The sequence below is a fragment of the Phocoena sinus genome, chromosome 18, assembly GCF_008692025.1.
Source record: "Phocoena sinus isolate mPhoSin1 chromosome 18, mPhoSin1.pri, whole genome shotgun sequence".
In the NCBI taxonomy this organism is placed as follows: domain Eukaryota; kingdom Metazoa; phylum Chordata; class Mammalia; order Artiodactyla; family Phocoenidae; genus Phocoena; species Phocoena sinus.
In genome coordinates this window covers 4,689,268-4,703,192 of record NC_045780.1, presented here as the reverse complement: position 1 = coordinate 4,703,192, position 13,925 = coordinate 4,689,268, and the positions used below count along the sequence as shown (strand labels likewise).

Genomic DNA, 13,925 nt, shown 5'->3' with positions numbered 1-13,925 from the left:
TCTAAACGCTGCTTTGGCTGTGTTCCCACAAATTTTAACATGTTGTATTTGCGTTATCATCCATTTAAAAATCTATTCTAATTGCCCTTGTGATTTTGTCTTTGTCCCATGGATTATTTAGAAGTGTATAGCTTAGTTTCCATATTTCAGGGGGATTTTGCTATTTTTTTGTTTTTTAATTTTTGTCAGGAAAATATATCCTGTGATCTCTGTGTTTTGGAAGTTATTGAGACTTCTTTCATTGTCCAGTACATTAATGAATGTCCAGTTGTACTTGAGAAGAACATATATTCTTCAGTTTGAAATGGAGTGTTCCATAAATGTTGATTAGATCCATAATTTGGTTGTTCATACCTTCCCTATTCCTACTGACTTTTTTTGTTAGAGAAGTCCGTTAAAGACTTTAACTCTGTGCATTTATCTGTTTATTTCTTTAATTCTATCAAATTTGGTATTTGGTACTTGAAGATTGTGTCCTCTTGATTAGTTGGCCCTCTTTATTATGGAATGTCCTTCTTCTTTTTTTTTTGGAATGTCCTTCTTTATCTCTAGTAACACTCCTTGGCTTGGGTTCTACTTTGTCTGATATTAGAATCAGCCAGAGCCAGCTTTGCTGACTTTGTTAATGTCTTTTTCCATCCTTCTGCTTTTTAAAAATAGTTTTAAATTATGATTAGATATTATCTAATTATAATTAGATAAAAGGAAGGTAAATACCTCTTACGTTAGTGCAAAAAGAACACACCTTATTGTTTTAAAGATGTAAAAGCAAGAAAATGTATATCGTAAATTCATCCAAATTTTAATCATTGTGTAAATGCCATTTAAAAAAATCTAAATGGAAAATTAATTTATAAGTCAGTTTACAGAAGATAAAAATCAATGTCAGGGACTTCCCTGGTGGTCCAGGGCTTAAGACTCTGTGCTCGCAATGCAGGGGGCCCGGGTTCGATCCCTGGTCAAGGAACTAGATCCCACGTGCTGCAACTAAGACCCAGCACAGCATGCACGCATGCGTGCATGTGTGCGTGCATACATAAATCAATACATTTTAAAAATCAATGTCTATTTCAAACTTTAACTAAAAAGGAAAAAAAAGTTCTCTGTCCTCCCCTTTTTTTCTTCAGCATATTTGTCTTTTGGAGAAAACATTACATTCTGAGACCACTTTTTTAACAACAGTGACAGAGATCAAGAGCTCCCTAAGGTCACCTTTCTCCACACGTGTTTGAATGGAAGGAAAACCAGAATCCTATCAATTCTTTGGTGTGTTGGTGGAATTGGTGTTTCAAGCAGGAAATCAACTTCTTTGTTCTTCCTTCTGCTTCACAATCTCCATAATGAATTTGACTCAGCTTATCTATGTGTTCATTTCTTCCTGAGCCATGTCAGTATGAGAAGAATTTTGTGAGATAGTCTCTCATCATCTTTAAAATGTGGCTCCACAAATATTTGTGTTTGACTTTATCCTGTGTCTCTTCACAAGTGTCGGGTTTCCTCTGGGAACAAGTGCTGCTGGGAGGATTCGTGTTCCTCCCGTGTTGTCTGATGGGGCGTATTTTATAAGCCAGCATTTGGACATGTTCTGTTTTCTCCATTTGGGCCTTTACCCCTCTGCTCTGGCTTAATTTCTAAAAGCACATTTTTCCTAACCCCCAGGCCATATCTGGTTCCTCTTCCTAATCTTAACTGCCTGCATCTAATACACTACTAACATATTTAACACATAGAAAAATCCTTGTGGGTTTGCACCTCACTGGACATTTTCAAAGGATAGTTTGCTTTTATTGTTTTGAAAGAGTTTGTTTTAGCAACTCTGTACCAGTTTAATTGAACATCTGATGTTTAAGAGTTGGATTACTGTATATATAAATATATATCTTGACTTTTTTACTTTCCGTAAGTATTTTCCCATGCCATTTAGAAACTTGCAACAGCATTGTTTGAAGTTGTAAAATATTCTGTTGTGTTTGTATTGTAATGTATTTCAGCGTTTCACGTTGTTGAATAGCTAGGATTCTCCCACTTTTTCACAATATAAAATAACTCCAGAACTGAATTCTTCTCAGAAATCTTGTATTTGAGATGATATATTTAGTTTCGATTACTGAGGCAAAGGCCACAAAGGCTGTTGATTCGTATTGCTAGATTGCTTTCCAGGAACGATTAGGTTTTACATTTATTTTCGCTGATGTTTCCCAAAAGCCAGGTTAATAAACACTTCTGGAATCAGCTGCCGCACCACATGTAAGATCTGTAGAATGCAGATCTAGAATGATGCTATAACACGAGTTGTTTTCACTTCAGCAGAGGCAGAGGTTTACCAAGTGTCGTTTTTTAATCACGAACAGTGTTTTGCTTCACTGAACACACACAGAATTCAGTTCTCTAGTGTTTGTCAAGTACCTAGGTGTGCTAGATGGATAAATATAATAAAAGAGATGCTCCCTGTCCGTCCGGAGTCCAGACCCTAGAAGAGAACGACCCGTACTCATCTAAGTGTTTTATAGTGTAATAAACTGTACAGATATGACGTGAGTGTGTAAAGTGCTGATGGAGGGTTGAGGAGAACAGCTGTTTGCGCCAGAAGATCAGGCGTCGGCGCTGAAGTGAACTGGGGGAGCAGAGGCATCTCGGGGAGAGGCTGCCCAGAGGGGTCCTTCAGGGCGTTGGGGGATGGGGAGGCCCGTGCTTTACAGGTGAAAGCTTCACTCCTGCGTTTCCAGGTTATTTTATTCCCTTTCCAGGGTGCACGCAGCCACCGCTCTTAGCTGTTCCTTGTCTCTGGCAGACGCCTTTAATGGATGGTCTTTAATGCTTTTCTCACTGTCTCCTGCTCTCAGTCTGTTACTGAATTATATAGCTGAATAGAACAAATGGATCCAGCCTCCGTTCACCTCCGAAGGAGCGAGCGGCCTTAAGGAACTGCTTTTTCCTGCAGCGGGCACAGTGACCTATATTTCAGAAGTACAGAGTTGTTAATAAAGGAATGTGCCATCATATCTCTTTGGGAGCCGTACCAAGTGCTGTGTCAGATTATGTGGTTTGGTGATGATGGGGGGCAGGGGCCGTCTTAAGACTTTCAGAATTTTGCTTTGCTAATACAAAAGTCATGAGTAGAAATATGTACAAGTGGGCAGTGCCCGGCTATGAAAACTATCAACTGTTACTTGAATCGTGAAGTTTGATAGTTCTTTTAAGGACATGGTGAACGTCTTATGAAATTTTGTTTTCATGTTTATTTTAACAGGATGAAAGTTAAAAAGCTGCCCATGATTCTAGCTCTGCATCTGAAAAGATTTAAATACATGGATCAACTCCATCGATACACAAAACTTTCTTACCGGGTAGTTTTTCCTTTAGAACTTCGTCTATTTAACACTTCAGGCGATGCAACCAATCCTGACAGAATGTACGACCTCGTGGCCGTCGTGGTTCACTGTGGAAGGTAACAGGGCCGTGGGCCATGGTGGCAGGATGCTCGGTGGTGGGCAGGTGCACGCACAGGATGCTCGGATATGCAGGCCCTGTGGAGGCTTCCGTAGCCCTCGGTGCTGTAGGACGAAAATAAGTTTATTTCAAATGGATATTTCAGATGCATTTTACCATTTCCTTCTTAAAACCTTTACATATTAAAATAGTGTGTTATTGCCTGGATTTGATACTTGTTCTTATTATTTAAATATTATTCTGGGAACTTTAAGTCCTGTTAGTTTTTCGTTTCCTTTTTTCTTGATTATTGGTAAAAAAAAAAAACACTGCTTAAAGCGATTTTACAAAATAAGTTCTTTCTGAGATTAATTGGATATGTTCATCATGTTAATGATTGTGAAAAACACTTTAAAAGGTTTTGGAGATAATCTTCAAAGATAAGCTTTCTGATTTTATAAGTCCGTGTGTTTCCTGTTAGCCAATAGAGTGTACTATCTCATCTATAGATCTTAATTTATAGAATGGCTCAAAAAATTCTCAAACCACAAGAGTGTCACATAATCAACATTTATATTTGGAACATACAGTCTTCATTGACTATTTAGAATTTCCTGTAATAATTTTATTTTTTATTTATTTATTTTTGGCCGCACTGTGCAGCTTGTGGGATCTTAGTTCCCCGACCAGGGATGGAACCCAGGCCCTGGCAGTGAAAGTGCCGAGTGCTGACCCCTGGGCCTCCAGGGAATTTCCTCCTGTAATAATTTTAAAACAGGTCACTCATCCTTTTCCCCCTGGCTGTTGGAAACTTGTACTAACAGCGTGTTGTACTCCAGCCTCTCCTTAGCTGTCCCTCCCTCTCCCAGCTTTCTGCTCAGAATATGTCAGGACAGCTGCGAGGGAGTCCACTTCTGTCACAGTCTTTAACCTCCATGGTCTGTGTCAGCCCATCTCCTGCCTCTTATCCTCAGCAGTAATCTTTGTTTTCCATTTTTGGAGCATTATGTTTCTGAAGAAGAGTGATGACATCTGAACAGAGGAAAACGATATCGGGTACCTTACAGAACCCTGGTGTAATGATCAGACTGGAGGTTTATTTTAGCATTAAAAGTGGTGTTTTTTTTTAAGTTTTGAGGTATTTTCCTCTACAGTGAAAAAGTACTCTCTTTGTGTCATTTTGTCACCTGAGATATTCATCTCAACTATGGAATCAAAGATCTGAGGAAACTTGGAGGCAGCTTATTCTTATATCTGAGGTTGCTACTTTTAAAATAGTATTCACCATAAAGAATAATCTGTGTTGAAAATTACTTCAAAGTCTGTAATATAATAATTGTGGTAGAATTATAATTTGATTTAAAAAGTATATATAAGCTTTTATAGTGAGTCATACTTAAACTGGGAGAGGTTAAAAATCTTTGACGTGTTCTTTGTAAAGAATTTCTTTTAGGGACTTCCCTGGCGGTCCAGTGGTTAGGACTCTGCGCTTCTACTGCAGGGGACATGGGGTTCGATCCCTGGTCAGGGAACTAAGATCCTGCAAGCCACGAGGCACAGCCAAAAAAAAAAAAGAATTTCTTTTAAAAGAAATAATCCCACCTTTATTTTTACATTTTTCTAGATTTCTGTATTCCAGATTTGTTGAAAATGAGATGCAGAGGCAATTATAATAATTATAATGGTGCTAAGAGTTAAGTACTTAAAGCTAGCACTAATAATACTAAAAAAAAAGTCACTTGTTTAAAGAAGTTTATGAAGTTGGAGCTTGATTTCAGAGCCAAGGATTCGATATCTTTACTTTTTCAAGCATCACATGGAATCCTTCCTCAAGAAAAACTATTGCCGAGGGTTAAGACTCAGAAATAACTCTACATGCATTGTTTTGTAGTTTAACTCAGCATGTTCTGCCTGTGATCACCTCTCCTCCCCCCAAAACATGCTAGAAATTTTTATTTCAATCTTTTATAGAAGCAAATTGGAAAATTACTTCAAAAATAATAATTTTAGGGCTTCCCTGGTGGCGCAGTGGTTGAGAGTCCGCCTGCCGAGGCAGGGGACGTGGGTTCGTGCCCCGGTCTGGGAGGATCCCACATGCCGCGGAGCGGCTGGGCCCGTGAGCCATGGCCACTGAGCCTGCGCGTCCGGAGCCTGTGCTCCGCAACGGGAGAGGCCACAACAGTGAGAGGCCCGCGTATCGCAAAAAAAAAAAAATAATAATAATAATAATTTTAAAAGGCACAAAGAATTTTATAGTATAGCTTTATGTAAAGAGAATACTGGTTATATCTCTCAAAGTAGAGTACCGATTATTTGGTCTTAAAATTGAATGCCAGTTCAGATCAATGTAGCTTGATCTTTTGGGGGAAAGAATAGATAAGGAATATTTTTATCTGTTTCAGTTTTTCTACTTTATAGAACGTGGAATATAGGGCATAGAAGAGCAATGCTAATAAACTTTGTATAAAATTAACTTTTATTTCTCTTTGTTTTAGTGGTCCCAATCGAGGCCATTATATTGCAATAGTTAAGAGTCATGATTTTTGGTTGTTGTTTGATGACGACATTGTAGAAGTAAGTAGTTTCCTAATTTCTTGTTTTTCTTCAAAGTTGTGTGTGTATTTTGCTCTTAACTTTTTCCTTCCAGCTTCTCATTGTATATGACAGGTCTTCAGATTGTAGTCTAATTTCTACTTCTTGCTCCCTAACATCCAGTCCCATTGCTATAATGGTCAGCTAACCTTTAAAATGTTTAGAGGGCTTCCCTGGTGGCGCAGTGGTTGAGGGTGCGCCTGCCGATGCAGGGGACACAGGTTCGTGCCCCGGTCCGGGAGGACCCCACGTGCCGCAGAGCGGCTGGGCCCGTGAGCCGTGGCCGCTGAGACTGCACGTCTGGGGCCTGTGCTCAGCAATGGGCAAGGCCGCGGCGGTGAGAGGCCCGCATACCGCAAAAAAAAAAAAAAAAAAAAAAGTTTAGAATAGGCACTTCCCTGGTGGCACAGTGGTTAAGAATCTACCAGCCAATGCAGGGGACACAGGTTTGATCCCTGGTCCAGGAAGATCCCATGTGCTGCGGAGCACGTAAGCCTGTGCACCACAACTACTGAGCCTGCGCTCCAGAGCCCGCGAGCCGCAACTACTGAGCCCGCGTGCCACAACTACTGAGCCCGCATGCCACAACTACTGAAGCCTGCGTGCTTAGAGCCTGTGTTCCACAACAAGATAAGCCACCTCAATGAGAAGCCCTCACACCTGCACAGCAACCAAGAGCAGCCCCTGCTTGCCACAACTAGAGAAAGCCCGCATGCAGCAACGAAGATCCAACACAGCCATAGATAGATAGATAGATAGATGAATAAATAAAAATTTTTTAAATGTTTAGAATAAAACAAGGGAAATCTTTCAACAACAGAGCTAGTTTAAAAAAAAAAACACTAGGGCTTCCCTGGTGGCGCAGTGGTTGAGAGTCCGCCTGCCGATGCAGGGGACGCGGGTTCGTGCCCCGGTCCGGGAAGATCCCACATGCCGCGGAGCGGCTGGGCCCATGAGCCGTGGCCACTGAGCCTGCACGTCCGGAGCCTGTGCTCCGTAACGGGAGAGGCCATGACAGTGAGAGGACCGCGTATCGCAAAAAAAAAAAAAAAAAAAAAAAACCACACTATTAACAAAATAACTTATTGAGCTATAAGGCACAGTAAAGTATGCAAATTTTAAACAACTTAAATTTTTACGTGAATGCACACATGCACGCACACACACATAATCGCCATCTAGATCAAGATATAGTATATTTTCAACACCCCAAGAAGCTCCCTTATTCCTCCTCCTGGTCAGTACCCACAGCTTTCCTCCCCTACCCACCATCCCCTGGAATCCCCTATTTTGAATTTTACTATGTTACTGTGATGAAGTTTGCCTGTGTTTGAATACAAGGGGCTCATCCAGTGTGACTGCTTTTGTGTCTGGCTTTTTTCACTCATCAGTACCTGTGCAGCTCAGTCTTGTTGCCTGCAATAGTAGTTCTTTCTTTATTGCTGTCTAATTTTCCATTGTACGGATATACCACGTTAGAAACTGGACTTTTTGTCCATTGTTGACTATCACAAATAAAACTGCCTTGATTATCCTTGTACAAGTCTTTTATTGGACATAGGCCCTCATTTTTCTTGGGTACATTTTAGATTGAACCATATGAAACAGCCATTTTTGTAGGTCCCCAATGGTTGACAATTAGTGGTTTCCTATAGTTCAGCCTATACCCAGGAATAGAATTGCTGGGTCACACACAGGGTAATTGGATGTTCAGCCTTAGAAGATGATGCTAAACATTTTCCCCGGCATCTGTGCCATTCTACATTCCTCCCAGCTATGAATGAGAGTTCCATTTGTTCCACATTCTCACCAATACTTGGCATCATCCGTCTTTTCAATTTAAGCCATTTGGATTGTGCAGAGCTGTTTTATGAATGAGAAAATGAAAGGCATTATTCTAAGAAAGGTTGAAGATTTTATTGCATTTAAGCAGTTCAAAGAGCTTGTCTTTGTACTAAAGTTTATGTTTTGCCTCACAGAAAATAGATGCACAAGCTATCGAAGAATTCTACGGGTTGACGTCAGATATCTCAAAGAACTCTGAGTCTGGCTACATCCTTTTCTATCAGTCCCGGGACTGAGGGAACTGCGATAAAGAGAGACTTTCTGCCTCATTTCTTCTCTGGTTATTTGGGAAAGGATCAAGCACCAGTGTTCCAAGAAAAGAGAAATGCAGGAAGCTCAGGGGGCAGTAGCACACTTTGCACACAGTAAAGCAAAGACTGGATTAACGCGCTCTTCCTACCGTGGTAGTTGACTGATTTGCTCAGGTATCATGCTGTCTGCGCAGTTCCATACAACAAGGCAGTGAAATCAGAGATACCAGCTCCTCTTGTAAAACAGCCTTCCAGTAATTGACATGCATTTTCTCTTCATTAATTGCACCAATAATGATTGAACTCCTTGGGGGTGCAGTAGAAAGAAAAGGAATCTGTGAGGTTGTACCGACAATTGCAGGAGATGATGTTGGACACACTGCATACATTTGCCTGGTTGAACACATCGAGAAGCAATACTGGGTGGTCTTTTCAAGCGTAAACCAGAAATACTTTTGGGCCCAACACTTGCAGTTGCCTTCCTGATGTAAAGAAACTAACAGATACTAGAATCCAGTGTCAGGAAGACAAATACGTTTGCTTCTCTGAAGAAGCTTATAATAATATACAGTATATGTATATCTAGGGAACAGTTGGTCAAAAGTGGCTTTTTGTTTCCCCAAGGGGAAAGACTGGCTTTGTAATTATAATTTTTTTCCTTATTTATTTTACTTAAAACTGGTAGAGTCTAAGTATTGTATGAAGTGCCCATGATTCTGTCAGTAAATTTCAGCATATTTTTATTAGTTTTTGTCAGCTTAACTAATCCTTTTGTTTGTTTCTGTTTTTAAGATGAATTTTAAACTCTGTTTTAAATCATAAGTTACCTTAAGAAAAATTGCAATGAGAGGAGGTACATATTCTTTTTCGGGAGGAACTGATATCTCTGGCTAAATATTTGTCCTAGTTGTCAGTCAGTTATTTCATTCAGTTTTAATTTCAGTAAAATTAAAAACTATCCCAAATTCCCTGTCATTGTGGAATGATCTAAGAAGTCCTGGTGCAGCAGTGGTGTGCGACCTTGAGAGTTCGTCAGTGCTCTGCTTCAGGTTGAGGCCACGTTTAGAAAACTCATGTCGTAGCAGCTACGTTACTTTCAAATGTTCTTTATCCTGGAAAGAAGTGATCCATCCCAGCCCCAGCTCCTGGAGAGCTAACAGACCCTGTGAGGGTTACATTTTAATGAGGTCGACCAGAAGTACTTTGAAAGCAAGTCTTTTTTTTTTTTTTTTTCTTTCCCCCTTCCGCCTTTACAGATGTTATTGGAATTTAACTTTGTGTTTAAGACTTCATTCTGTTGGCAGTTTCAAGAAGTAATATGTGTGATGTAAGATGTATGTAAACCGTTGCAGTTGACACTTTGCCATGCATCAAGAAGTTGTCTGACGGTGGCCGAATGTAACTTGCTGAAAATAATTGAATATATATTCAAGATAATAGCAATCAGGCCTTAGATGTTCCTTATTCATGTTTTTTCCAGGCAGGAATCTTTTTCTTTTAATCGTTGTAATTTTGTAAACTTATTTTACTAATACTGTTGAATCTGAAAAACAAGCAACAAAAAAATGTTTTGTCTGCTGCTATTATTAACATTTATTATCTGTATCTTTTAGCTCAGGAAATGACTTCACCTGTTCGTTCCATGGATCGATCTTTAACAGGGTCACTTAGCTAATGGGACTGTTGAAACAGATGTACTGGGAGAAAATGATGATATGTTTTGACAGATTGCTTTTTAAGAGACAGTTTCTAAAGCCTTACCCTGGCTGGAATGGTTCTGGTACAAATTATATGGCCTGCCCGATCTACCACCATGGCACAGAGAATCACAACCAAGAATGTGGGCAAGGCGATAGCTGCGGAGGTGGGTGCATTTTTTATTTTGAGGGCTTCAGCCAAATTGTCTTGGAATTATAAAGCGAAATTTCTGCAGCTTTCAGTATGGAGACGAGGAGTGACGTGAAGCTGAACCAGTTTTTCCTTGCGTTGGGCCACAACATGTATGAGAAAGATAGATGAAGTCATTTGCAAAAAGGTACAGCATTGGGATACTATGTTGTGTTTGTTTTTACATTTTGCATTTAAAAAAACATACAGTGAAGTAAAAGCCAAGGTTAAATTTCCTATTAAAGCAAGTTCTAGCGTTGTTTTTGAGTTCCATGGTAGTCACACACTGTTCACATCTACACCCGGTTTAATAGGATGACTTGTCAGGAGCGGGCGATGCGGTGGTGGTTGTCAATTTTCTTCGTACACTCTGAGTGCAGCTGCACCTACGTAAAATGTTTTGAAGCTTCTCAGAAATACAGTATACTTTAAAAACATGTAGGGTTAGGGTCGGGGGGGAAAAATGCAGATACAGTAAGTAAGAAAAGTGACCCATATAGAACGCATTGTGAGGTGGTGTGCTGGTCCGACTGATGGAACTGAGGGGCGGGTTTCAGTTGTAAATGGTGGCTGATTGCTGTCTAACTGTGTACTTGTTTGTTGGGATGGCTATCCCATATTTTGTATATTGGAATAAAAATTTCTATAAATTATCGTAACTGAAAGTAAATATTCTAAATTAAGTCTCACTTCTAAGTCACATGGCTTCTGTCTTGGCGGCTTTACCTTTAGAAGCTGGCTCGAGACAGGAGCCCTGAGACTTTAGGCAAAGAGAAGAGGTGAGGAATGTAATATATGGGTCTCGTCGCCTCTGACCATCCGTGTAGGGTTTTTTCTTTCCTTGACGGCAGTAGAAAGACCTCACTCCCATAACTTACTACTCTTGATACTTTCTTTAAAGCTACTTTTCAATAAAGATTCTCTCATGAGGTATTTACCTGGGAGTTGGGAGGCTAAGGCGCTCAGGTCCTGGCTCCTCAGTGAATTTAACTGTGTGACCTTGGGCAAGTCACTTAACCTCTCTGTGCTTCAGTCTCCCTATCTTGTAAAATGGGAGTAATACCTACCTCACAGGGTTGTTGTGGGGATTAATTAGATATAATGTCTGTAAAGCATCTAAGGTTCTTGAAGAAGGCGCTATATAAATACAAAATAATATCTATTAAAGTTGGTTTATTTGTGCTTGTCGGGTTTTGTGTGTTTTTTCATTTTTTCCTCAGATGCATTTGCAAACTAGAAGTACACACTTCGGACAGGACACTGTGTTACTGGTTTTGCTCAGAAGTTACTACTTTTGTGACCCAAAGAGGTTTTCCCGGAACACATCCCATTTGTGTAAAATAGCATTCCGTACGTGCCTGCGTGTTTCTTCAGCACGTACCTTGCATTTATCTGTCTTTATTTAGTAGCGTTGTCTTTCCCCAAATCCCAAGTTTAGAAATGTAAACTTAGAATCTCAGAGGGCAAGATATCTTAACAGTCACTGTTGCTAGCACCCCTCCTCCCTTCCAGGGTAGTACTTGCGCCTGTAAAATCAGCACTTGAACTTGAGAACTTGAAGCTTCGTCAGCTGTTGAGGGACTGCTGTTTATTTATCCTCACCATTCTTGGGAACCCTGGCCTGGAGGCGCTCTTGTTTATTCACGTCCCTGAAGGACTGTTCTCAGAGTGAACACAGTACCCGGAGGTGGGGAGCTGAGATGATCATCTGTATCGTGTTGAACTTTGAGTAAATGACGCTGTCTGTTTTCAAGAGTTTTTCGTGGACTGTGGAAAAGCCAGGACCACCCCTCCCGTTTTCCAAGTTCCCTTGTCTTCCAGTACCTGTTATTTGAAAGCTTCCAATACCTGTTATTTGAAAGCTCTTCCTCTTGTCCTCATTGATGTGTTTTCTGTGATAACCCTTTTTTTTTAAATCTCCAGAGCTGCTGAAATAACCCATCATTTTTGAGTTGAGCATGTGATAGGCCCTGGACTCAGCATTTTACCTTTTTAAAAGATTCATCTTGAAGACCGTGTCTATGAGGTTCATTTTACAAAAGAGGAAACTAAGGCTTTTCAGAGGTTGAGTGATTTTTCCCAAAGTCACTCAGCTGGAAGGTAGTAGATCCAGGTGTCAGAGGATCTGAACCCCTTGTTTCCCTGTGGAAGGTTCTAAATTACTCTCAGGAATTCTCCCTCAAGCAGCCACTATGGACCCCTGATTTCTGAAGAAACAAGCTTACACGATTCGTCATATACCGCTTAACTATAATCCACCTTAATACTGGGTTCCCTTCTTAAGTTTCCTCACCTGCTGTCAATGATGTGCTCTATAATTAAACTGATCTAGGCCTTAATGAAAACGTCATACCTTCTAATTGTTTTCAAAGAAGCAAAACTCTTTGAAGATCAAAAGAACAGTCCCACTCTACTGAGAAGTCATTCCCAAATCTGGATAATTAGCAGAATCACTGGAGGAATCTTACAAACGTTCAGATTCCCGAGATCCATCCCCGAAGATTTTGACTGAAGATGAGAAATGGAGTTCTCAAGGGCTCCCAGGTGATTCTCATCATCCAGGTTTGGGCCCGTGTTAGAACTCACCTGAAGTTCTAGATCAGGGTTTCTATAAGTTCACTGCCAACCTGGAGTTGACCTGTTGGGAGCATTGTCGAAAAGTGAAATCATCTAAGGAATACTCATGGGATACTTAAGAGGGACAGAACTTTTGTCTTTACGTACAGCATTTGAAGGGCTGCCGTCTAGGGGGTGTTTTGCTTCTAGGGTAGAGTTGGGACAGAGCAGTGGGAAGAGCAGAAAGGCCCTTAAGTACAAGGGAGAGCTCTCTGTTGGTTCAGCAGTGAGAGAAGATAAGAAATGAAGCCTCGAGCAGGCGCGTCTTACCATTGGCAGGTGGGGTGCCTAGACTGGCTCAGAGGTTGTGCTAGAAAAACAGGCTCCTTCCCACGTGAGGCTGCAGGGACAGGGCAGACAGGGAGCCATGCATCCTAGGCCAGGGCTCATATTAGCTCCACATCACACTGCCCTGCATCTTTTAAACTAGCTGGACGTCGGGTGCTATCATTTACCGCAGGGAGAATCTAGATTGCACTGGTCATTAGGGTGGGAAGCACCCCTTCGCCTGTCCCTGACTTGAAAAGAGGTAGGTGGGTTGAGCAAAGCACACCAGTCTCTAGGTTTCAGGTGGCAGGAGTTGATTTCGTATTCCTTCAGTTTGGGCGGGCACAGCGGCCTTGGGTGAACCTACCCTGCATTAAAGATGCACTCCACCGTCTCTCAACATACTTTCCTTTGGAGAACACTCTGGTTCTTCAGATTTAGGAACCTCCGAATTGTGGCCAACTTGATAGAAGACATTAAAAAGTGACCGAGGAGCGATGGCTCACCTTGTGCGGTGGTGCACCCCTTGCCCAGTAAATCCTGGAAAGTGCATGTTGGGTCATTGACAAGATTGCGGAAGAAGAGACGTGATTTTACTGTACTCGGCCACGTCGTTCCAAAGTCTCACCCGCTGCAAGGCCCAGGAACAAGACAGTGATCGCATACTGTCTGTGCACGTTTTGGGGTGATAAATGATGACTTGTGTTCTTTATAACCTATTTACTGAAACTTCTGTTTGCTGGTGGCTTTTCCCTTCAGGAAGGAACCATTTTCCAAATGGAGTTTGTTTTAGGATGCAAAAATGAATTCTTGGGCTTCCCTGGTGGCGCAGTGGTTGCGAGTCCGCCTGCCGATGCAGGGGACGCGGGTTCGTGCCCCGGTCCGGGAAGATCCCACATGCCGCGGAGCGGCTGGGCCCGTGAGCCATGGCCGCTGGGCCTGCGCGTCCGGAGCCTGTGCTCCGCAACGGGAGAGGCCACAGCAGTGAGAGGCCCAAGTACTGCAAAAAAAAAAAAGAAAAAAGAATTTCTTGGCTGG

General features: G+C 41.4%; 1 protein-coding gene across 2 annotated transcripts in view; it reads left to right on the top strand.

Annotated features, from left to right (window-relative positions):
* Positions 1 to 11,190, top strand: part of USP12 (ubiquitin specific peptidase 12) — a 79,569-nt gene extending 68,379 nt beyond the window's left edge. For both annotated transcript variants that reach the window (XM_032611485.1, XM_032611486.1), the window contains 3 exons: positions 3,251 to 3,448; positions 5,925 to 6,003; positions 8,001 to 11,190. In XM_032611485.1, coding sequence (XP_032467376.1) covers positions 3,251 to 3,448; positions 5,925 to 6,003; positions 8,001 to 8,102 — 379 coding nt within the window. In that variant the 3' untranslated portion in view covers positions 8,103 to 11,190. The remainder of the gene's footprint in view (positions 1 to 3,250; positions 3,449 to 5,924; positions 6,004 to 8,000) is intronic.
* Positions 11,191 to 13,925: the final 2,735 nt, after the last annotated feature.